The sequence below is a fragment of the Anguilla rostrata genome, chromosome 3 (assembly GCF_018555375.3).
Source record: "Anguilla rostrata isolate EN2019 chromosome 3, ASM1855537v3, whole genome shotgun sequence".
NCBI classification, from domain to species: Eukaryota; Metazoa; Chordata; class Actinopteri; order Anguilliformes; family Anguillidae; genus Anguilla; species Anguilla rostrata.
In genome coordinates this window covers 5,801,276-5,825,257 of record NC_057935.1, presented here as the reverse complement: position 1 = coordinate 5,825,257, position 23,982 = coordinate 5,801,276, and the positions used below count along the sequence as shown (strand labels likewise).

Here is a 23,982-nt window from a genome sequence, read left to right as displayed (position 1 = left end):
ACATGCATATGAGCACATAGCACACACACTACTCACATGCATGCACCCACACATAACCACAGAAACACACACACACACACACACAAACACAGTTATATCACAACAGGAAATGGTACCCCAGAAGCCATGTCGGCTTACGTCTGCTCAGGGATCAAATGAACCAATCAGAGAAGCCCGTCATTGCTGGTGGATGCGGAGCTATTGGTTCAGAGTAAGACACTCTTATTCGCCCTCCTCTAATCAAATGAAGAAAAAAAAGTGTGGCTTGTGGATGGGAACACAGTGCGGTAGGTGGTGCCTTCTTTTGGTTAAAATGCTAAACCAACAAATCTTAATTAACCTTATTAGAGGTTCTATGGTACATTTTCACAAAGAAAAGACAGTGTGGTCAAGCCGTGACCCTCTCGTCGTCATGGTTACATTGCCCGAACGAATCCTCGCCCTCTGAAGTTTTGTGATAAAGCTGGTGTCCGTGGAGTATCCTGGCGGGGGTCACAAGTCAGTAGGCATTGAGGTGCAGTTTCTAACGGTGGGGTTATTCTCAATGTAAACTGTTCCAAACTTTATGAAGAGTTCCACGTGATCCTTCATTAACCAGGTCAGTCAGCTGAGAACAAATTTACATTTACAATGACAACCTGTCATGATCATAACACATAATAAAATAAAATGTAAATAATGACATGGGTTTTCTTTTGTTGCACTGAGGGTGTTCATTTGCTGATCTTTGTCATCCAATAATTTGCCCTATTGAACAGCCAATCAAATCTGCCCCTGACATGTGCCCTCCTACTGTTCAGTGAATCGCTGGAAATTATCACCTCAAGTCCTCCTCTTATCTGTACAGTTTGAGTTTTACAGCGCAGAGGACAAACAGGGTCTCAGGCAGAGGAGCGTCTCCAGAAGAGGAGTGTTCAGATACAGTGATGCCACTACTCTACTGTGCTATTCTTGTGTTCTTCAGCAAAGTGTGTAAGTGTATTATTATCATTGACTTATCAGCCAAAAGAACTTCTTCACAACTTCAGTTCAGTGCTATTTACTCAGAGACTGAGAGTGGAGTGTTTCCCATTTTCAGTGAAGCTGAAATTTTCCTTTCTGTTTTAATCCAGATGGTCTGCTTGGGAAGAATGTAGTTCAGTCTGACGCACTGGTGACAGCTCAGCTTGGAGAAAATGTGACTCTCTCATGTATCTATTATTTAGCTGAAATTCCAGCTGTCAGCTGGATAAAGCAGCCTTTTGGACAGAAGCCTCAGCTTGTAGCAATAATAATGAGCCCTACATCTGATGCTATGTTTGTGAATCAATTTAAAAACAGTAAACGCCTCAGTGCTAAAGGAACAAAGGGGACCTCTACCTTGACTGTGTCACAAGTAGAGCTGTCGGATTCTGCAACATACTACTGCGCCATTACGCTCTTCAATGAGATCAGCTTTGGAAATGGAACTACTTTAATGGCGATGGGTAAATATGAATCTTAATCCAAGTCTTATACTTTTTCATGTACAGGATTTTTTAAAAGCTGAATTTAAATTATCATAAGACGTTTCTTTCGTAGGGTCATTCAAGCTCTGATTTCTGTGTCCACGTTTTGGTTAAGCAATTTTAATATATTAAGGTTGGTTATTAATTAAGATACTTCATGTTCAGCCAAAGTCATTGATACAAAGTCAGAAATGAACATTTTCTCATTACATATGGGAAAATAATACTAACTGATATGACATGTACACAATTGTCATCAATTCAATTCAAATAAATACTAAATCAAAGTTTTTTTTGTTGTACAGAATAAATACCCGTGTGTACTTGTGAATCATAGGTATGGAAAAATAGTGATTGAGTCCAGGCATATATAGTGTAATATTTTTAATTATCAAACTTCAGGTTCAGAGTCACACAGCAGGGCAGTAGTACTGCAGCAGCCCGAGTCTGAGTCAGTGCAGCCAGGAGACTCTGTGACTCTGCAGTGTACAGTACACACTGAGACCTGTGCAGGAGAACACAGTGTGTACTGGTTCAGACAGGGCTCAGGAGAGTCCCGTCCAGGAATCATTTCCACCCATGGAACTAGGGGTGATGAGTGCCAGAGGAGCTCTGGGGCTGTGTCTCCCACACAGAGCTGTGTCTACAACTTCCCCAAGAGGAACCTCAGCCCCTCTGATGCTGGGACTTACTACTGTGCTGTGGCCACCTGTGGGGAGATCCTGTTTGGGAACGTGACCAAGCTGGACTTTGAGGGTAAGCAAAATGATCGCTCACATATTCAGTGAAAGCGCCGTCTTATTTTTGCAAGGCAAGGGCTAAATGATGTATTAAATCATATCAACCAGTAGAGCACACAGACTTCATCTGGTATAAGTGGATTATTGTCGCATCTGCTAATTTATTTTTATATTGTAAGTTGTTAATTGTTATCCATTTTTATTCTCATGCGGATACGTTTTTTGGAAAGGTGTCACTACCAATGTCTTGTTATGCTCTTATTAATATCACGCATGCAGGTTGTTATACTAAATCTTGCTTTTAAAATGTCAGGGAACAAACATCTTCCTCTTTATTGCTTGGCGGGAGGTTTGACGTTGAGTGTGATCCTAAATGTTGTCCTCGCTCTGAAATGGAGAAAAAGCAGTGAGATTTGCAAAGGTAAGAGAGAGGTAAGTTATCCATGTGTGGAATATGCCAGTGTATTTTTTCAAGTTATCTTCGCTCAAATTTTTATTACATCAAATCCAACTGGTGTGTAACACACAAGACCACAAAATATACACATTATCTTAAAGAGCTTGGAGTCAATGAAAAATGTGAACTTAATGTGAAAATATGTTATGTGTTCGCGTAAAGTATTTGGCTTTCAAATTTTGACAAATTTGTCATGTGTATGTAAAACCATTTTTTAAATAGCATGCAGTAATAATTATATGCAGTCCATATTAAACAGCATCATGTTGTTACTCCATTGGTGCAGATGATCAGATGTCTCCCACTACTAGGTTTGCGTAACTTATGCACACAGATCACATGTAAACTAAAGCCAAATCTCACTTGAATTTATAACATTGTAGTTTCTGATATTGACCTCAAAAATGTATTGGTACCCAGCTAGCACTAAGTAAATTATAGACACTACAGCTATGATGTGACAATCCCTCAGTTATGAAAATAAAATTGCTCTCAAGAAAAAGGCAGTAAAAATTGTCCAGATTAAGGCAGAATTTTCTGGCCTCCAAACAAATTGAAATATATTTTAGGTGATGTTTAATCTTCATTGAAGCCCCGTTTCCCTGGCGATTATATAATAGATGTACTCCTCAGATATACAGTGCAGTAGTTCTTGTTGGAATGGCAACTTATGGCAAGTCTTACTGTGGTGAATATAATTTACTATATGAAAAACACTACTACCACTACTGCTACTACTGCAATTAATAATAATAATAATAATAATAATGAGAGGAAGAAGAGAAGAAGAAGAAGAGCTTTCTTATTTGAGTGTGCACCAACCACCAGTGATTTACATTTTAATTTTACTAAACAGGGTCTACATCAAACAACCAAGTGTCCAGAGAAGACTTGTCAAGCAAACAGGTATAAATATTATTTTGTAAATAAAGATTTTTAAGAAAACTAACTAGCTAACAAATGAACACAATCGCAGTGTTGAGTATCCTGGTAAAATGATAATCAGAATGGGAAGTAATCATATGTTTTCCTTTCAGTGTCAAGATGAAGCAATGAATTACGCTGCTTTGACTTTCACCACCAAGAAACCCAATGTGAGGAGGAACAAGAGGGAAGTGGAGAAAGAAACGGTTTACTCAGATATGAGATTTAGAGACCGCGAGTGAAGCTTTCCATAAAAAAATCTTCATTTTCAGATCTGTGATCTTCACCACAAGATTTCCTCACCAGAACTGGTAAACATTATAATACGTGGCTGACAAAAACAGTTACAGGATTTGCCTTGTTTTAAAATATGGGCCTCTTCCAGCTGTGTTTGTTCTTAAATTCTGCTGTTCTTCAAATAAATAAACAAACGTTAAAACTTTTTGTACACAGATGTGTCTGTCTGGCTGGACAGTCTCAGTTAAATGTTGCTCATTGTTGCTAAACCTTGCTTTGTTCAGGGCATCAGTGTAGTTCAATGGTTAGGGAACAGGAAGTGTAACCCAATTCTCAGGTGATGCAATGCCCTTGTACTCTTGAGCAAGGCTGTTAACCCGAATGACTTCAGTATATATCCAGCTCTATAAAAAGAAACGGCGTACACATATAAAATTGTGCAAGGCACTCTATGAAAGGCAAATTCTGTCCCTACCACTTTTTGTTATCTCTACCCGCCTATCCTGGGCAGGGTCACGGGGGGTGCTGGAGCCTATGCCCGGCTTTATAGATTGAAATTTGGCACATGCAAAGCCTTGGGCTCCTCGTCAGTACTTAGTAACACCTCCTTTGGCGAAAATCACAGCTTCCAAATATTCCTTGCTGCCAGTTCACAGTCTTTTCTGTTCTTGCATTAGGAATTCCCCGCTCACTGGCAGAATCCTGCTAGTTCAGAAATATTCTTATGTCTCAAATTCTCTGCGTGTTTGAGGTCTCCCCACAGATTTTCAATCGCATGCAAGTCTGACAGTGCAGGCCTTTCCAAAACTTTCATCTTTCATTCATTTAAGTAGATTGGGGGTCCATTAACCTGAAGGACTTTTGGATTATTGTCATACCAACATATCTCTGCCCAGCTACGGTTTCTTCACTGACTCTGTGACATTAACGGTTTTGTTATTTAGTTGAACCCATTCTTCTTTCCTCCCACACAATATTTCCTGGGGCCACTTGTTACCACACAACCCCAACGCGTAATAGATCCACCCCCACATTGAATGGTTAGCAAGGTGTTCTTTTCTTTAAATAGTTCCTTCCTGTGTACAGGGACAGAGCATGTTCATGCACTTCCTGCTGAGACGCCTGTCAGGTGTTCACAGGGGCTGATAATCTAGAGAACCAGGAGAGAGTAATGTCCTCACCCAGACAGGACATGCTACTGTAAAGTGTTTCGTTTTGACAGCTGAAAATGATTATAGTGCTCTTTGACCTGAACATGATTACAGTGCCCTTTGCCTGTGCGAAATTACTGACACATTACCTTTCACCATATTCAATAAAGGACATCATGCATAAACATAATTAAGATGGAAAACATTGGAATTGGAACAGGTGGCTTGAGCTCAAATACATTTCTACATGTTTTTGAATGCACTGTTGATTTAATTTGAACATTCTGATATTTGATGCATTGAAGCACAACAGCTTCATAAATGTCACCCAGTGATCCACATTAGACTCAATAAACAAGCACACTTACTCAGTTAAGTTAAACCAACCGGTGTTTCTCTTCAGGATAACGTATATCAGCATTGCACGAGATTGTGACAGATCTTGGATCGGGCTAACTTTTATTACAAATGTGGGGGGCCCTTTTTTGTTTGGCAAACCACCACATTCTATTTCTGTTAGCAAGCTCATGCAAACTGGCATGCTGACATTCCCTGGAAGGCAAGGACAGAAAAACTAATTTAAAATGCTTAAATGTACACATTTTACATGTAAACTGATTGTTTCCCACAAACACAGCATCCCTCTCTTTGCAGTTAGCTGTGACTAAACTGCCTGTTCTCTGCTGGGTGGGCAGTGTGAGCACCAATTAATGCTAATTAACTAACTAGAAGGAGTTATTTAGTTAGCATTAATTAGCATTAATTAGCATTAATGAGCATTTTAGCATTAAAATTCAATAATTAAAGGAGGCCCTAAGACAAATGTTATTTTGTCATTTTGCTCTGTAATGGTGACAAGGGAGGTTCACTCACATTTTCCACTCACAGCCTTATATATTCAGCCCTTTGAGAGCGTGCTAGAGATCACGCTTTGACACCTGCTTGCTGGTCTGAGGGGGGTTTTTGCACAATGCTGGAGGTGCAGCTCTCTCTGTGGCTCAGTCTGACTCTCTGGCCACTGACTCAAAACAAAACCCCTGTGCTCTGCCTTTGTGGTTTCCTCTGCATGCACCCCTTTCATATGGTACCTGGTCCCTCCATCTCTGTCTCTCTCTCTTTCTTCCTTTCTCTCTCTCTCTCTCTCTCTCTCTCTCTCTCTCTCGTGTTTGTCTCCTCTGGTACTTCAGAGGGGGCAGAACTATATTTGCCCTTTTGAGATAATCAGTGATTCAGTTTTGTTATGAGGAATAATTCATTCCTCAGCACTCTGATCAGAGGGCCTATCAGAAATCCATCTCAGACAGTTTGAAAGCTTTCTAATCATGGACTTTCTTTAGCCATTTTTTTTCACTGAGCTAGCGAGCCAATTTTAACAAGATGTGAGCAAATTTAAGTAATATACTGTAGACTGGGTGCAACTTCCTGATTGCAAGACTGTGAATGAAATGTGGGGCAGGGTCCAAAGGATCATTCTTGAGGGACAATGCAACCTCCTCCCCCCTCTCTCTCTCTCTCTCTCTCGGGATCTGAACCATCTGTGCTCTCTTGATATAATCAGTGATTACATGCATTAGCCCACAAACTGAAAAACTACTGAGAAAACTTCATTAAAAAAAAACAGAATGAGAAAACTGGAACCAACAATCCTGCAGAGGCAAAATGTCAAAAGACACCCTCAAGCACAACCCTTCACAAAAAAAGATAAAGAATTCTTACAACTGTGAGCAAGGCCCTTTTATAAGGCCCAGTGAGTAGACGATGGGGAGCAGCTGGTCTAATTACAATGAGCCACACCTGCCCCCCTGCCTGTGAGAAGGTCCAGTGCTGTTCATGGTCCTGCAGCTCTCCAAGGTTGCTGGAATACCTGGGTGCTGGAGGGACAGCACATCATCACTCTTTCTGGCACCACAACCAGCACAGCTAAGATATTTAAACGAAAGTGCTGGTTGCAGTTGTGCAAAAAGTTTAAAGGAACCCGTTTTGAAAAAAGGGTTTCAAAACCCTGCTCATGCATGTCATGTATTTTGAGAGGCTAACTTATGATGTTTTAAAATGTATTTATTAAAAAAAAACGTATATATTCTAAGTTTAAATGCAACTAGGTGCATTGAACTGACGCTTCATTGAGACAAGGCCAGGAGTAATAACAGAGGTAGTCCCCTTAATGAGAACATTGTGATGTCATCCAGTGACAGAACTTCAGGCCTCTGACATTGACACCTTGGATATGGACCATATACGCTATGTATGCTATTGCTGGTACATTGCTCATTCTATGAAGAGAAAATGTTTCAGTTATGAACTATGAGTTGTGGAATTATAAATCATTTATTTACATATTAAAAGACACCTCGCACTGGTTTCAGTGCAGTGCAAAATCACAATATAAGATCAGGTGTGAACACAGTATGAACATTCCAGTGAGCTGCCCAATATTCTGAACACATTAGCATAATCAGCCATTCTAACATTTTTTGACCACTTTTTTCATGTTTTCAGATTAAATTGCAAAAATGAATGTGAATGCAGAATCCCAGGAATGTCCAGCTACAGGCAGCACTGACTCCTACTGTCCCATCCCAGGGAGAGCAGAGAAATTCAGCACCATGGACAGTGCACACATCAAACACACTCACACACACACTCACAGACAACCATACACACACAACCACACACCCACACACACACACATGGATGCACACACACTCACACACACACACATGCACACACACGCTAGCACACACACACGCAAACACAAACACCTCCATGCACAGACACATACGCACACACACAGACACAACCATGTGCACCCACACATATACACACTCACACGCACACACACACACAACCATACGCACCCACACACACAGCCATACGCACCCACATATAGACACACACTTGCGTTGCTTGCGGCTGTCCATCGTTGCCAAAGATAACATCACTTCCTTGAGGGGGTGGTTGGTGGAGTGTTGTGGCTGCCTCTGCTGATGGCGGTGTGATTGGAGGTGGCTGTGAAGTCTGGGTCTGGTGATGCTTGGGTTTGTTGCGCGTGGTGATGTCAGCGCTGCCATTTCGCTTCTCTCTGAGACGTACATTTTGATTCAAGGAGGCCGATTCCAGAGTTCACGGATGCGGTCCAGGCTCGACGGTCCATGGCAGTTGCTTCATGGGCCCCTGTCTTTATTTCACGCTTCTTCAGTGACTCTCTAAGATGGTCCTTCGTACCTCCGTTGTTGGCCTCCCGGTTTCCTGTTGTCTCCCAGGAAGCTGACCATATAGGGTCTGTCTTGGGAGACGATGTTCAGGCATCCTAATGACGTGCCCGACCCAGCGGAGTTGGCGCTGCAGCAAAGTTGCTTCCACACCGGTTGTCTGGATGTGTTGGAGGATGGACGTATGGGGTATGCGATCCGGCCAGGTGACTTTTAGGATACGCATGAGGCACTTGATGTTAAATGATTCCAGCTGGCGTATGTGATGTCGATAGGGGGTCCATGCATTGGCACAGTACATTAGGGTGGAGACACAGACTGCTCGGTAGACTGCTACCTTTGTGGACAGCTTTAGGTTGCTGCTCTCGAAGACGCGAGAGCGCAGTCTGCCATAAGAGGAGGAAGCACGATTGATTCGAGCTTGGATGTCATCATCAATTTGGCAGTTTGACACACGCACACACACATACACACACACAGATGCACAAACACACACACACACACACACATACACAACCACAGATACAAGAACACACACACACACACACACACACAACCATACGCACCCACACATATACACACACACGCACACAAACACACAAAATGACACGCACACACACACACACGACCACATGCACAAACACACAAACACACACACACACACACACAACCACAGATACACACACACACATACACACACACACACACGCAACCATATACACATAAACACACACGCATGCACACACACACACACACACACACACAACCATACACACACACACAAACACATACTCCTCCATGCACACACACATATGCGCACAAACACACACACACACACATGCACACACACACATAAACACCCACGCACACACACATACACACACATATATTAAACCGTAGTACGAATTAAGATGCCATTTTCAATCTAAAGTTATTCTTAAAGTAACCTATTTAAAACTATGTGAGGACTTCCACATTATTGCACTGTAAATAACAACTGAATTATTATTATTATTTGACCTATATTAAGCAGGATGGAAATAATGACAACAGTGTTCTTTTGTTGCACTGAGGGTGTTTATCAGCGTATGCTTGCACCACTCTTGTGCACCCACTAATTTGCCTCATTAAACAGCCAATCAAATCTGCCCCTGACATGTGCCCTCCTACTGTTCAGTGAATGACGAGAAATTATTATCTCAAGTCCTCCTTTTATCTGTACAGTTTGAGTTTTACAGTGCAGAGGACAAACAGGGTTTCAGGCTGAGGAGAGTGATGCAGTGATGCCACCACTCTGTGCTGTTCTTGTGCTTTTCAGCAAAGTCTGTAAGTGTATAATTATTATTGACTTGTCAGACAAAATAACTTTACATTGGGACTGTATAGAGCTATTTATACAGAGATTGTTGTGGTTTTTAATTGCGTATTTCACACTGCCATTTGCATTGAAATATTGCTTTCTGTCTTCCTACAGATGGTCTGCTTGGGAATATAATTCAGCCTGACACGCTGGTGCAAGCTCAGATCGGAGACACTGTGACTCTCCCATGCTTCTACTCTGTAAAACAATTTATTGTTATCAGTTGGTATAAGCAGCCTCTTGGACAGAAGATTCAGCACATAGCAAGGCATCATTACTTGAATTATAATCTTCAATTTTTCAATGAGTTTAAAGACAGTACACGCCTCAGTGCTAAAGCAGCAAACAGGACCTTTAACCTGACTGTGTCACAAGTAGAGCCGTCGGATTCAGCAACATACCACTGCGCTCTTACGGTCAACAGAGAGACCATCTTTGGAGATGGAACCACTTTAATGGTGATGGGTAAATATGAACCTAAAATGATGCTTTACACTAGTTGCAGGCTTGCAACAAAATATTTTGCTCACTGGCACAATACCAGTGAAATATTGCAGAAAAGTGTTATTTTTGGTGAATTGATACTAACCTGATCGATATGTTATAATAAAAACACATCTGATATTTGCTGTTTAAAAATTGAATTTAAATTATCCTAGAAATACAGGGTAGGGCTAGTCAAAGTCTGTTTTGTGTGTTTGTGTATTGGTTCAGTGTTGTGTTATGATATATTAAGGAATGTTTAAGGCACTGCATGTTTAGCCAAACACTATAAATTTGCATTATGATTTTCTAAAGTCTTTAATGCAACATCACAAATAGACAAATAGGCAGTTTCATACATAATCGTCACTAATCCAGATTGGGAAGTATAGCCACGACATAAATTCAAATCCGTGGTAGTAATGGTAATAATTGAAGGAAAACACTTATCTAATGACTGGATCACTTATCTAATGACTGGGTGTTTAGCCAAACACTGTAAATTTGCCTTATGATTTTCCTGAAGTTTTAATGCAACATCACAAATAGACAAATAGGCAGTTTTGCATGCATTCGTCACAAATCCAAAGTTCAGCCACGACCTAGATTCAAAACTGTGGTAATTATGGTAATACTTGTAGCAAAGCATGTATCTAACGATTGAGTCCAAGCACATGTCCTGTTAAGTTTTTAATTGTTAAAATTCTTCAGGTTCAGAGTCACACAACAGGACAGTAGTACTGCAGCAGCCCGAGTCTGAGTCAGTGCAGCCAGGAGACTCTGCAACTCTGCAGTGTACAGTACACACTGAGACCTGTGCAGGAGAACACAGTGTGTACTGGTTCAGAAAGGGCTCAGGAGAGTCCCCTCCAGGAATTATTTACACCCATGGAACCAGGGGTGATGAGTGCCAGAGGAGCTCTGGGGCTGTGTCTCCCTCACAGAGCTGTGTCTACAACTTCCCCAAGAGGAACCTCAGCCCCTCTGATGCTGGGACTTACTACTGTGCTGTGGCCACCTGTGGAGAGATCCTGTTTGGGAACGTGACCAAGCTGGAGGGTAAGCAAAATAATTGCTCACATAGTCAGTGAAAGCGCCGTCTTATTTTTGCAAGGCAAGGGCTAAATGATGTATTAAATCATATCAACCAGTAGAGCACACAGACTTCATCTGGTATAAGTGGATTATTGTCGCATCTGCTAATTTATTTTTATATTGTAAGTTGTTAATTGTTATCCATTTTTATTCTCATGCAGATACGTTTTTTGGACAGGTGTCACTACCACTGTCTTATTATGCTCTTATTAATATTACTCATGTAGGGTGTCATACTAAATCTTGCTTTTAAAATATCAGGGAACAAACATCTTCCTCTTTATTGCTTGGCGGGAGCTTTGACGTTGAGTGTGATCCTAAATGTTGTCCTCGCTTTGAAAAGGAGAAAAAGCAGCGAGATTTGCAAAGGTAAGAGACCAAGTTATCCATGTGTGGAATATGCCAGTGTATTTTTTCAAGTTATCTTGAAATTTTTATTACATCAAATCCAACTGGTGGGTAACACACAAGACCACAAAATATACACATTATCTTAAAGAGCTTGGAATCAATGAAAAATGTGAACTTAATGTGAAAATACGTTAAGTATTTGGCTTTCAAAATTTGACAAATTTGTCATGTGTATGTAAAACCATTTTCTAAATAGCATGCAGTAATAATTATATGCAGTCCCTATTAAACAGCATCATGTTGTTACTCCATTGGTGCAGATGATCAGATGACTCCCACTACTAGGTTTGTGTAACTTATGCACACAGATCACATGTAAAATAAAGCCAAATCTCACTTGAATTTATAACATTGTAGTTTCTGATATTGACCTCAAAAATGTATTGGTACCCAGCTAGCGCTAAGTAAATTATAGACACTACAGCTATGATGTGACAATCCCTCAGTTATGAAAATAAAATTGCTCTCAAGAAAAAGGCAGTAAAAATTGTCCAGATTAAGGCAGAATTTTCTGGCCTCCAAACAAATTGAAATATATTTTAGGTGATGTTTAATCTTCATTGAAGCCCCGTTTCCCTGGCGATTATATAATAGATGTACTCCTCAGATATACAGTGCAGTAGTTCTTGTTGGAATGGCAACTTATGGCAAGTCTTACTGTGGTGAATATAATTTACTATATGAAAAACAGTACTACCACTACTGCTACTACTGCAATTAATAATAATAATAATAATAATAATAATAATAATAATAATGAGAAGAAGAAGAGGAAGAAGAAGAAGAGCTTTCTTATTTGATTGTGCACCAACCACCAGTGATTTACATTTTAATTTTACTAAACAGGGTCTGCATCAAACAACCAAGTGTCCAGAGAAGACTTGTCAAGCAAACAGGTATAAATATTATTTTGTAAAAAAGAGATTTTTAAGAAAACTAACTACCTAACTAATGAACACAATCGCAGTGTTGAGTATCCTGGTAAAATGATAATCAGAATGGGAAGTAATCATATGTTTTCCTTTCAGTGTCAAGATGAAACAATGAATTACGCTGCTTTGACTTTCATCACCAAGAAACCCAAAGTGAGGAGGAACAAGAGGGAAGTGGAGAGAGAAACGGTTTACTCAGATATAATATTTAGAGAACGCGAGTGAAGCTTTCCATAAAAATTCATCTTCATTTTCAGATCTGTGATCTTCACCACAAGATTTCCTCACCAGAACTGGTAAACATTATAATACGTGGCTGACAAAAACAGTTACAGGATTTGCCTTGTTTTAAAATATGGGCCTCTTCAAGATGTGTTTGTTATTAAATAAATAAATAAACAAACGTTAAAACTTTTTGTACACAGACGTGTGTCTGGCTGGACAGTCTCAGTTAAATGGTGCTCATTGTTGCTAAACCTTGCTTTGTTTAGGGCATCAGTGTAGTACAATGGTTAGGGAACAGGAAGTGTAACCCAATTCTCAGGTGATGCATTGCCCTTGTACTCTTGAGCAAGGCTGTTAACCCGAATGACTTCAGTATACATCCAGCTCTATAAAAAGAAATGGCGTACACATATAAAATTGTGCAAGGCACTCTATGAAAGGCAAATTCTGTCCCTACCACTTTTTGTAAAATTTCGTAGTCACAAAATGCTGAGGTGTGGAAAAGTTTGGCCACTGAAGGTCAATTACAAACGACATCTTGTTGATTGTATTAGTGAAAAGAAGTTTATCCATCCATTATCTCTACCCGCCTATCCTGGGCAGGGTCACGGGGGGTGCTGGAGCCTATGCCCGGCTTTATAGATTGAAATTTGGCACATGCAAAGCCTTGGGCTCCTCGTCAGTACTTAGTAACACCTCCTTTGGTGAAAATCACAGCTTCCAAATATTCCTTGCTGCCAGTTCACAGTCTTTTCTGTTCTTGCATTAGGAATTCCCCGCTCACTGGCAGAATCCTGCTAGTTCAGAAATTCTTATGTCTCAAATTCACTCCGTGTTTGAGGTCTCCCCACAGATTTTCAGTCGCATGCAAGTCTGACAGTGCAGGCCTTTCCAAAACTTTCATCTTTCATTAATTTAAGTAGATTGGGGGTCCATTAACCTGAAGGATTTTTGGATTATTGTCATACCAACATATCTCTGCCCAGCTACGGTTTCTTCACTGACTCTGTGACATTAGCTTCAACGGTTTTGTTATTTAGTTGAACCCATTCTTCTTTCCTCCCACACAATATTTCCTGGGGCCACTTGTTACCACAAAACCCCAAAGTGAAATAGATCCACCCCCATAGTTAGCAAGGCTGTTATTTCCTGTGTACAGGGACAGAGCATGTTCATGCACTTCCTGCTGAGATGCCTGTCAGGTGTTCACAGGGGCTGATAATCTAGAGAACCAGGAGAGAGTAATGCCCTCACCCAGACTGGACGTGCTACTGTAAAGTGTTTCGTTTTGACAGCTGAACATGATTACAGTGCCCTTTGCCTGTGCAAAATTACTGACATATTACCTCCCACCATATTCAATAAAGGACATCATGCATAAACATAATTAAGATGGAAAACATTGGAATTGGAAACAGGTGGCTTGAGCTCAAATACATTTCTACATGTTTTTGAATGCACTGTTGATTTAATTTGAACATTCTGATATTTGATGCATTGAAGCACAACAGCTTCATAAATGTCACCTAGTGATTCACATTAGACTCAATAAACAAGCACACTTACTCAGTTAAGTTAAACCAATCGGTGTTTCTCTTCAGGATAACGTATATCAGCATTGCACGAGATTGTGACAGATTTTATCTTGGATCGGGGTAACTTTGATTACAAATGTGGGGGTCCCCTTTTTGTTTGGCGAACCACCACATTCTATTTCTGTTAGCAAGCTCATGCAAACTGGCATAATGACATTCCCTGGAAGGCAAGGACAGAAAAACTAATTTAAAATGCTTAAATTTTTTCCCACAAACACAGCATCCCTCTCTTTACAGTTAGCTGTGACTAAACTGCCTGTTCTCTGCTGGGTGGGCAGTGTGAGCACCAATTAATGCTAATTAACTAACTAGAAGGAGTTATTTAGTTAGCATTAATTAGCGTTAATGAGCAATTTAGCATTAAAATTAAATAATTACAGGAGGCCCTAAGACAAATGTTATTTTGTCATTTTGCTCTGTAATGGTGACAAGGGAGGTTCACTCACATTTTCCACTCACAGCCTTATATATTCAGCTCTACACAGGTTAGAGCTGGACAGGAAGACTAACCTGCTGCACAAAGCTGTGTTCACACCTCCCTCTCTCAGCACTGAAACCACACTGACGCTCCGATCAACTTCACACCTCAGACCACCTTTCCATTACAAGAGACCAGAAGAGACAGCATTCGGAAACAGGACACTTACATTAAAAAATAAAAATGCTAAAAACTTTTCTCATGTTTCCAAATACAGTACAAGATTTGTCATGAAAAAAGGTCGGTATTGCTCTCTATAATTAAAGAGGGTCTTTCACTTTTCTGTTCTATATTCATCGTCATTCACGTTTTATGCTGTTGGTTTTTAGTAGCTTTACATCATCATCTCTTAAAATGTTTGTAGTTCTGACTTTTACCAGCAGGGAGCAGTGTGCACAGCATTGTAATTGCATTATTTAAAAATGATTGTGATAATTTGTGTCATTATGATTGGAAACATTTTGATTCACACCATATTGGTCTGATTGTGTTGATTTTGACATGTGCTTTATTTTAGCTTGTTTTAGCAGAATTTTCATATACTGCTTACAATGTTGTGTATTCTCAATAGAGTGCATATCGTAAAGAATAAAAAAATAAGCGACAAAACCATTTTTCAGCACAAACATCATCAGATGCATTGAAACACACCATCTTGATGATTTACCTCCTTTTCCCACCCTGGTCATGTGACCAGCTGTAGTCTCATGGGTCATAAAAGAGCTCTTGACTCATTCAGGCCCTGCAGTCTGCATAATGAATGTGAGTGCTGAGTAAGGCGTGCAGCAGAATGGATTCAAATGAAACGATCCTTGAACCATGGGGGTTTTGTATATAACTAGGTGTGAGGGTGAGGGGTGAGGGGTAAGTATGTGTGTTTGTTTGTTTGTGTTTTAAATACACTTACCACCAAAGAGAGTAGCAAGTTAATTTCCATTGGGTACTAGGGGAAGGAGGCAGGTCATTGTCAGTATTTATCATAGTCCGGTAATGTTTTGGTTTCCTGTTTATAACCTCTTTATCTATGAGAGCCGCTAGAGATCACGCTCTGAGACCTGCTTGCTGGTCTGAGGGGGGTTTTTGCACAATGCTGGAGGTGCTGCTCTCTCTGTGGCTCAGTCTGACTCTCAGGCCACTGACTCAAAACAAAACCCCTGTGCTCTGCCTTTGTGGTTTCCTCTGCATGCACCTCTTTCATATGGTACCTGGTCCCTCCATCTCTATCTCTCTTTCTTTCTTCCTTTCTCTCTCTCTCTCTCTCTCTCTCTCTATCTCTCTCTCCCTCTCTCTCTCATACTCTTACTCTCTCTCTCTCGTGTTTGTTTCCTCTGGTACTTCAGAGGGGGCAGAACTATATTTGCTCTTATGAGATAATCAGTGATTCAGTTTTGTTATGAGGAATAATTCATTCCTCAGCACTCTGATCAGAGGGCCTATAAGAAATCCATCTCAGACAGTTTGAAAGCTTTTTAATCATGGAATTTCTTTAGCTATTTTTTTCCACTCAGTTAGCGAGCCAATTTTAACAAGATGTGAGAAAATTTAAGTAATATACTGTAGACTGGGTGCAACTTCCTGATTGCAAGACTGCAAATGAAAAGTGGGACAGGGTCCAAAGGATCATTCTTGAGGGACAATGCAAATTTATTCCAAAGGTAAGGGCAAGTAAGTTGAATAAGCAGTCACACAAGTGGATGAACAAAGCCAACATTCCCCCGCTCCCCAAACAAACTTTAAAACACAAGAGCAATCCTTCAGAAAATATATTCTCTGGGACTGTGAGCGAGGCCCTTTCATAAGGCCCTGTGATCAGGCAATGGGGAGCAGCTGGCCTAATTACAATGAGCCACACCTGCCCCCCTGCCTGTGAGAAGGGCCGGTGCTGTCCATGGTCCTGCAGCTCTCCCAGGTTGCTGGAATACCTGGGTGCTGGAGGGACAGCACACCATCACCGTTCCTGGCACCACAACCTGCACAGCTTAGACTTTAAACTCACCCTCTTTTATCGATCTGTTATCCTCCGAGGTAATTTGTGCTTTAAAATGATCAATTTCCCGAAAATGAACGGGATTGAATGGTGCCGGTCAGCCAAGAGTAACAGCGTGGCTGTAAACCATCTAACTACTAAGTGAACGTAGTCAGCTTGCTTGAAGTACATGTTCTCCTGTTGATACAGCTAGTTTGGTTTTAGCCAGCAAGCTAGCGCATAAAAAGCAGTTCGCCATGGTGCTGGTTTAACCCTGTATGTTAACTCCTGAATACATAGCCTAATGATGTGCCCCAAATCTTGCAATTTCTTGCAAATGCTTTTATGCCAATACGATGTCACAAAAGTAACATATTACTTACTATTTAATATTCACTGTTACAGGCTTGAGACAACTGAGCAATCCCCTTCTTGCATGAATCTAGCTAGCAAAAATGAAAATAATTCCTGAATTGTTCAGTTGTGATAAATATGGTTTCCATCATTTATTGAAATGATGTTTCGAAACATCATTTCTGCACAAGTTAAACACATGAGGTCAGCTAACCATGCAGAGTACAGTAGCCTAATCACGCCCCCATATGGAAGTCGAGCTTTGTCGAACCCACATGAATCCCAGGTCACGACCAGGGCTGCGGACCCAGGTCAGGTAATGTGCGAGTTGACCCATTCACACCAACTGCAAATGTGGTTTTACTTGAGTCATTGCTTTGGTGAGAAAGGGGCATTAGGTAATGGTTGCTTGCTTTCAGACCTCACCTAGCTGCCCCCCCCCCTTACTGTGACAGTAAAGCTTAACAGACTCAGGACCAAGACAGCAGCCCAGCACAGCTTCCCCCCCTAACCACACCTCTCTGCCTCTACAACAGCTTTTTCCCCTTTTACTTTTGTTGTGAACCTAAAATAGATTTTTTCCACCACACCTTAACTCATCTTGCCTCATCCTGCACTACACTACAAACACAAATACACTCAGATATACACACAAGCACAAGCACACACACACATATATACACAAACACAAACAAATACACATGCAGTAAGCGCACATACACACACACAAACACACACACGTGCACACACCCGCAAAGACACATGGACAGACATGCAAACATAAATATGCAAACCCACATGAGCAAACACACAAATACACAGACACACTCATACATACTCATGCATGCACACACATAAACATACACAAGCACAAACATGTACATGAATGCACACGACTGTAAATGATGGCTTATGAAGCACAGAAATGCTTGCGCTCTCGCATTCACACACACACACACACAAACACACACACACGCATGCATGCACACACACGCAGACACACACACACACATACACAAGCACAAATACATACATAACCGTACACCTACATGGTAAATGTTAGCTTGTGAAGCACAGAAATGCAACTCCAGCATTGCCGATGGATGTGGAGCTATAGGTTCAGTGAAAGACACACTTCTCCCTCCTCTGTGTGATTTTTTTCAATGTAAACTATTTACCATTTTATGGAGAGTTCCACATGATTACAATACATAAATAACAACTGTATATACGTAACACATAAAAAAGGGAATAATTGCAAGGGTTTACTTGTGTTCCTCTGCGAGTGCTCATTTGCGGACCTTTGTCACCCTATAATTTCCTTCATTGAGCAGCCAATCAAATCTGTCTTTGACATGTGACCTCCTACGGTTCAGAGATTCACTGGAAATTATTACCTCAAGTCCTCCTCTTATCTGTACAGTTTGAGTTTTACAGCGCAGAGGACAAGCAGGGTCACAGGCAGAGGAGAGTCTCCAGAAGAGGAGAGTTCAGACACAGTGATGCCACCACTCTGTGCGATTCTTGTGCTTTTCAGCAAAGTCTGTAAGTGTGTACCTGTTATTAACTTATCAGTTAAAATAATTTTACACTAAGACTGTATAGAGCCATGGCTACAGAGGTTGATGGATTTCTTCTTTAGTTTTTTTTTTTTTTTCCGCTTTCAGTGAAGTTGAAATATTACTTTTGGTTGTATTCCAGATGGTCTGCTTGGGAATATAGTTCAGCCTGACGCGCTAGTGAGAGCCCAGCTTGGAGACACTGTGACTCTCCCATGTTTCCATCCTACCATCGATGTGTCCCATGTCAGCTGGTTAAAACAACCTCTTGGGCTGAAGCCTCAGCTTGTAGCAATAGTGTCGAAATATCAATTAAATGCTACATTTTTCAATGAGTTTCAAAACAGTAAACGTTTCACTGCTAAAGCAACAACGGAGAGTGTTCGCCTGACCGTGTCACAAGTAGAGCCGTCGGATTCAGCCACATACTACTGCGCTATTACAGTCTTCAGAGAGATCAGCTTTGGAAATGGAACTACTTTAATGGTGATGGGTAAATATGAACCTTAGTTCATGCGTTGCACATGTTTTTTCATGCACATGTTTCAACAATATACTTTGCACACAGACATATTAACAGTGAAATATTATGCCAAAGTGATATTTTTGTACATTGATAAACTCTCCTGATCAATATTTTATTATGAATTTGCGTTTTGCTTTTTTAAATTTAAATTATCCTAAGAAAGCAGATCTTTCTTTCAGGGCATGGTCATTTAAACTCTGCTTTGTGTGTTCATGTATTGGCTGAGTGTTAAGAAACTGAGATATGTTAAGGCTTGGTTATTGCTGAAGATATTGCAAGCCGAACATGCTCAATTTGCCTTATTATTTTTCTAAAGGCATTGATAAAAAGTCACAAATAGATTTTTTCACATTTTATGGATGGGCAATTAAGGCTAATTGGTATTTGAAAATATGCACACATTTTTCATCAATGCAGATTGGGAAGTTCAGCAATGACCAAAACTTGCCAAAATATAATGTTTCTAAAGAAAAAATACCTCCAATTATTTGTGAATTACAGTAATAGTAAACGATGATTGAATCCAAGCATATGTCTAGTAATATTTTTAATTATAACTCATTTCTTCAGGTTCAAAGTCAAACAACAGGACAGTAGTACTACAGCAGCCCGAGTCTGAGTCAGTGCAGCCTGGAGACTCTGTGACTCTGCAGTGTACAGTACACACTGAGACCTGTGCAGGAGAACACAGTGTGTACTGGTTCAGAAAGAGCTCAGGAGAGTCCCCTCCAGGAATCATTTCCACCCATGGAACCAGGAGTGATGAGTGCCAGAGGAGCTCTGGGGCTGTGTCTCCCTCACAAAACTGTACCTACAACTTCCCCAAGAAGAACCTCAGCCCCTCTGATGCTGGGACTTACTACTGTGCTGTGGCCACCTGTGGGGAGATCCTGTTTGGGAACGGGACCAAGCTAGACTTTAAAGGTAAGCAAAAAAAACAATGACATAGTAAATGCACTGTCTTAGTGCATTCGGTTTCGAAAAGGTTTGTGCATTTATTTTTGCGAGGCTAGGGCTAAAAGATTTTTAAAATAATTTCAACCAGTAGAACTTCATGCAGAATTCATCTGATATTACTGTGTGATTACTTTAAGCTAGCAATTTTATTTTTATGTTGCAAGTTGTTAATTGCTTGCTTTCTGTTATTCTCATCCAGATCATTTGACAACCCCTTTGAAGAGTAGGTTTTTCAGAATGTTTTGTTCAAAATTCTTTGTCAGTGTTCTAGAACTCCATTGCTTTCAATTACCAGCAGTGATTGTTACATCGGCATTGGAATGTTCAGTTAAGAACATCCTACTCATGCATTTGCGATCTCACCGCTTAAAAGTCTAATATTACTCTTGAAGGGTGCTAAAATAAAACTTGTTTTTAAAGTGCCAGGAAAAGAACATCTGCCTCTTTTTTGCTTGGTGGGAGCTTTGACGTTGAGTGTGATCCTGAATATTGTCCTCGCTCTGAACAGGAGAAAGAGCTGTGAGAAGTACAAAGGTAAGAGATCAGGTTTAATTGTGTGGTATGTGTCAATCAAATGTTTGTTAAATCAAATGAAATGAGTATGAAACATACAAAATCATAAAAATACTCACTACCTTAATGGGTGTGGCACCAAACAAAATATTTGAATTGTGAAAATATGCTCAAATGTTAGTGTAAAGTAGTGAAGTTTCAAAATCTGACAACAATTTTGTCATCTGTACATAAGGCCATTTCATTAATAGCATGTAGGTAGCAATGGGCATATGAGTTTTACAGAACTGTCTGTCTGAAAAGTTCTGTAAATCAAGATGAAGTAAAGTTCCTCCATTGGTGCAGATGTCTGTCTATTTTCCGGTATGAGCACATTATGTACACATATCACACGTAAAAGCAAGCCAAATCTGACATTATTTTATTCAACTTTAGCATCTGATATTCACCCAAATAACAGATTTTGGTTGTAGTTTTTATGTATTTGTGTTTGGTACCCAGCTGGCACTAAGTCAATTATAGGCACAACAGCTGTGATGTGACAAATCCTCGATTATGAAAATAAAAGTGCTCTTGAGCAAAAGTCAGTAAAAAGCAGTAAAAGAGAACGCAGAGTAAGCAGAATTTTCTGGCCTCAAAACAAATTAAAATATTTTTAAAACGATATGTAATCTCCACTGGGGCCAACCCTGATTCCCTGGAGATTATATCATAGATATACTCCTCTGATACATTTCTCCTCAGAGCAGCAACTTATATTCCTGAGCTGAATGCAAATGACTACATGAAAGACACTACTACTGCTACTACTACAAATAATAACACTAATACTAAGAATAATAATAAGAAGAAGACGTAGTTTTCCTATTCGATTGTACACCATTGAAAATCACTGCATAAATGTATTATTTTCAGGCAACCACCAGTGGTTTATGTTTTTATTTTACTCAAACAGGAGCTGCATCAAACAACCCAGTGCCGGAAGAAGACTTGTCGAGCAGACAGGTACAAATATTATGCTGAGAAGGAAATTAATTACTGTAAATGACTAACTAACTAATAACTAACTAAACTAAACTAAATCCATTTCTGTGGTGAATGTTCTGCTAAATTATTATAAAACTGAAGTGTAATCATACTGTATGTGGTGTGTAACGCTTTTTCTTTTAGTGTCAAGATGAAGCAATGAATTACGCTGCTTTGACTTTCAACACCAAGAAACCCAAAGTGAGGAGGAACAAGAGGGAAGTGGAGAGAGAAACGGTTTACTCAGATATGAGATTTAGAGACCGCGAGTGAAGCTTTCCGTAAAAGCCATCTTCGTCACAAGAATAATCAAACTGTTCCCTCACTAGAGTTGGCGAACATCATACTATGTGGCTTTAAATTATACAAACTTACAGGATTTTCCTTTTCTAAACCAAGAGCCTCTTTTCTAATTTAATGGGAACCAACATTAATTGGTCCAAAATAAAACTTTTCTGTTTTAAAAGATATTGTTTCAAGAAATATTTGTGAACCACTGAATAAACTATAAACTGCAAATTACTGAAGAATTACCTATGCAAAAATCCAGTTAAAATTTACATTTCTCATTTTAGTGTGGAAAGGTTGAAAATGAAATGGCAAAATGAAATTGCCAGTGCATTTGTCCTGCTTGTAGTAGTAACTGTGCCATGCGTCTAAAGAAAACACCAAACTGGAAGAAGAAACAGTACATATTTTAAGAGACCAGACCATAAACATTTATTAAAATATAAACCACGAGAAAACGCGACTGCTTTCCCTGCAGCGGTACTGGATGGCTGTCAGACATTTGCTAATTTTATTTTGGAAGTTGACCCCTCATTGTCATTTTCATGGAGCTCAATTATCTTGTTCCTCTCTCGGGTTAGGCTCTGAAAATGATACTTAAAGATGTTAAATTAAATTGCTTCTTAAAATGTCCACAACTGATGAAAAAATCATGTGATGTGAGCTTGTTATCAAAGTTTATATCCTGAAGAGAAAAAGCTGTGAGAATAGCAAAGGTGAGTGGCCTTGTGTATTTAATCTGTCATGTCGTTCCACAACTTATTTAACCGTAAAATAACTATTTATTTTACATTCATACAGTCTCTGGTATAATATCTTTATAACTGTATATCTAAAATAGCACACTAATGCTCCCTGGGATACAAACACTCCCAGGTGGACAGTAAATTCAGCCGTTTGTGTTGTTTTAATTCTGAGGTGTAGAAGCATGTGTGATTATAAGTGGGCATGTTATTATCAGACCATCATCAAACTCAAATTAAAATAATGGTTAGTGTTTCCCAATCCACATTTTTCACATTGGCTACTTAATAACATATATCAGACAGTGAGCATATATGAATCTGGTACATTTCTATCAGAATGCATCTTATGAATTCTATCATTTAAAGTCTTAAAGATAAGGAGACGGCATGTCGAGATATGTCTGCACATTCACACCAGGGCTGGATCTGGCATAAATACCAATATGTGTCTGCCACTGCTTAGACAAGGAAAACATTGCTGTGAATTTAGGTATGCTCTAGCATGCTTTATAACAGCTGGACATGCTTTCTGAAGACTAGGCCTCTTGCTAGCAGAGCCCTTCCTGTACCTTCAGTAACCAAATAACTTCCTGTATGCACAGCGACAGCTTTCTTGTGTTCTCAGTTACTGATGCTGTGCTGTACGTTTTAGAACAACTGGGTACATGTTCAGACAGAATGACTCAGTGGCAGATTCCTTCCTGTGTACAGGGACAGAGCATGAACAGACTCCCACATGTTCTTGCACTTCCTGCTGAGATGCCTGTCAGGTGTTCACAGGGGCCGATAATCTAGAGAACAAGGAGAGAGTAATGCCCTTACCCAGGCTGTAGTTGTTACTGTGACAGCTGTTTAAGTTTTGACAACTGAACACGGTTAGGTCAATCATATTTATGCATTATATTCTTCATTGAATGCATTGATTAAAATGGCATACATTGGAATTGCATGTAATTTAAGCACAAACAAATTTCTACATGTTTTTGAATGTACTCTAGATTGATTTTGCATTTCATTTGATGCACTGTAGCATAACATCTTCATAAACGTAACCCACTGAAACTTATCAGAACTTATAACCAAGTAAACACATTCACTTAAGCTAGTCCAACTGCTGTTTTATCTCAAGATGGCTTATCTTAGCATTATAAGAAATTGTGATTTTTTTGCCTGGCATTCCTTACATTTGATCCCAAATGTGTGGAACAAATATTTTTTTGAAAAACTGCCACAATAGTTGACAGGTGACAGTAAAATAAA

The 23,982-nt window shown here is 39.9% G+C and overlaps 2 protein-coding genes across 12 annotated transcripts in view; both read left to right on the top strand.

The window, feature by feature from the left end:
* LOC135249948 (immunoglobulin kappa light chain-like) overlaps positions 1–23,982 on the top strand; it is a 68,802-nt gene that overhangs the window by 22,127 nt on the left and 22,693 nt on the right. The window contains exons 1-6 of one of the 5 annotated variants that reach the window (XM_064325678.1): positions 17,770–18,652; positions 18,809–19,159; positions 19,763–20,116; positions 20,576–20,683; positions 21,618–21,667; positions 21,833–21,984. In XM_064325678.1, coding sequence (XP_064181748.1) covers positions 18,610–18,652; positions 18,809–19,159; positions 19,763–20,116; positions 20,576–20,683; positions 21,618–21,667; positions 21,833–21,961 — 1,035 coding nt within the window. In that variant the 5' untranslated portion in view covers positions 17,770–18,609 and the 3' untranslated portion in view covers positions 21,962–21,984. Of the gene's footprint in view, positions 1–12,403; positions 12,454–17,769; positions 18,653–18,808; positions 19,160–19,762; positions 20,117–20,569; positions 20,684–21,617; positions 21,668–21,832; positions 21,985–23,982 lie in introns of those variants that run through there. The other 4 variants (XM_064325673.1, XM_064325674.1, XM_064325677.1 and 1 more) reach the window with 4 other exon arrangements.
* Positions 1–23,982, top strand: part of LOC135249938 (uncharacterized) — a 48,823-nt gene that overhangs the window by 18,238 nt on the left and 6,603 nt on the right. For 2 of the 7 annotated variants that reach the window (XM_064325651.1, XM_064325648.1), the window contains exons 5-8: positions 1,890–2,243; positions 2,541–2,648; positions 3,541–3,590; positions 3,722–4,050. In XM_064325651.1, the coding sequence (XP_064181721.1) occupies positions 1,890–2,243; positions 2,541–2,648; positions 3,541–3,590; positions 3,722–3,850 (641 nt within the window). In that variant the 3' untranslated portion in view covers positions 3,851–4,050. Of the gene's footprint in view, positions 1–1,889; positions 2,244–2,540; positions 2,660–3,540; positions 3,591–3,721; positions 4,051–10,762; positions 11,372–12,585; positions 12,872–23,982 lie in introns of those variants that run through there. The other 5 variants (XM_064325649.1, XM_064325653.1, XM_064325652.1 and 2 more) reach the window with 5 other exon arrangements.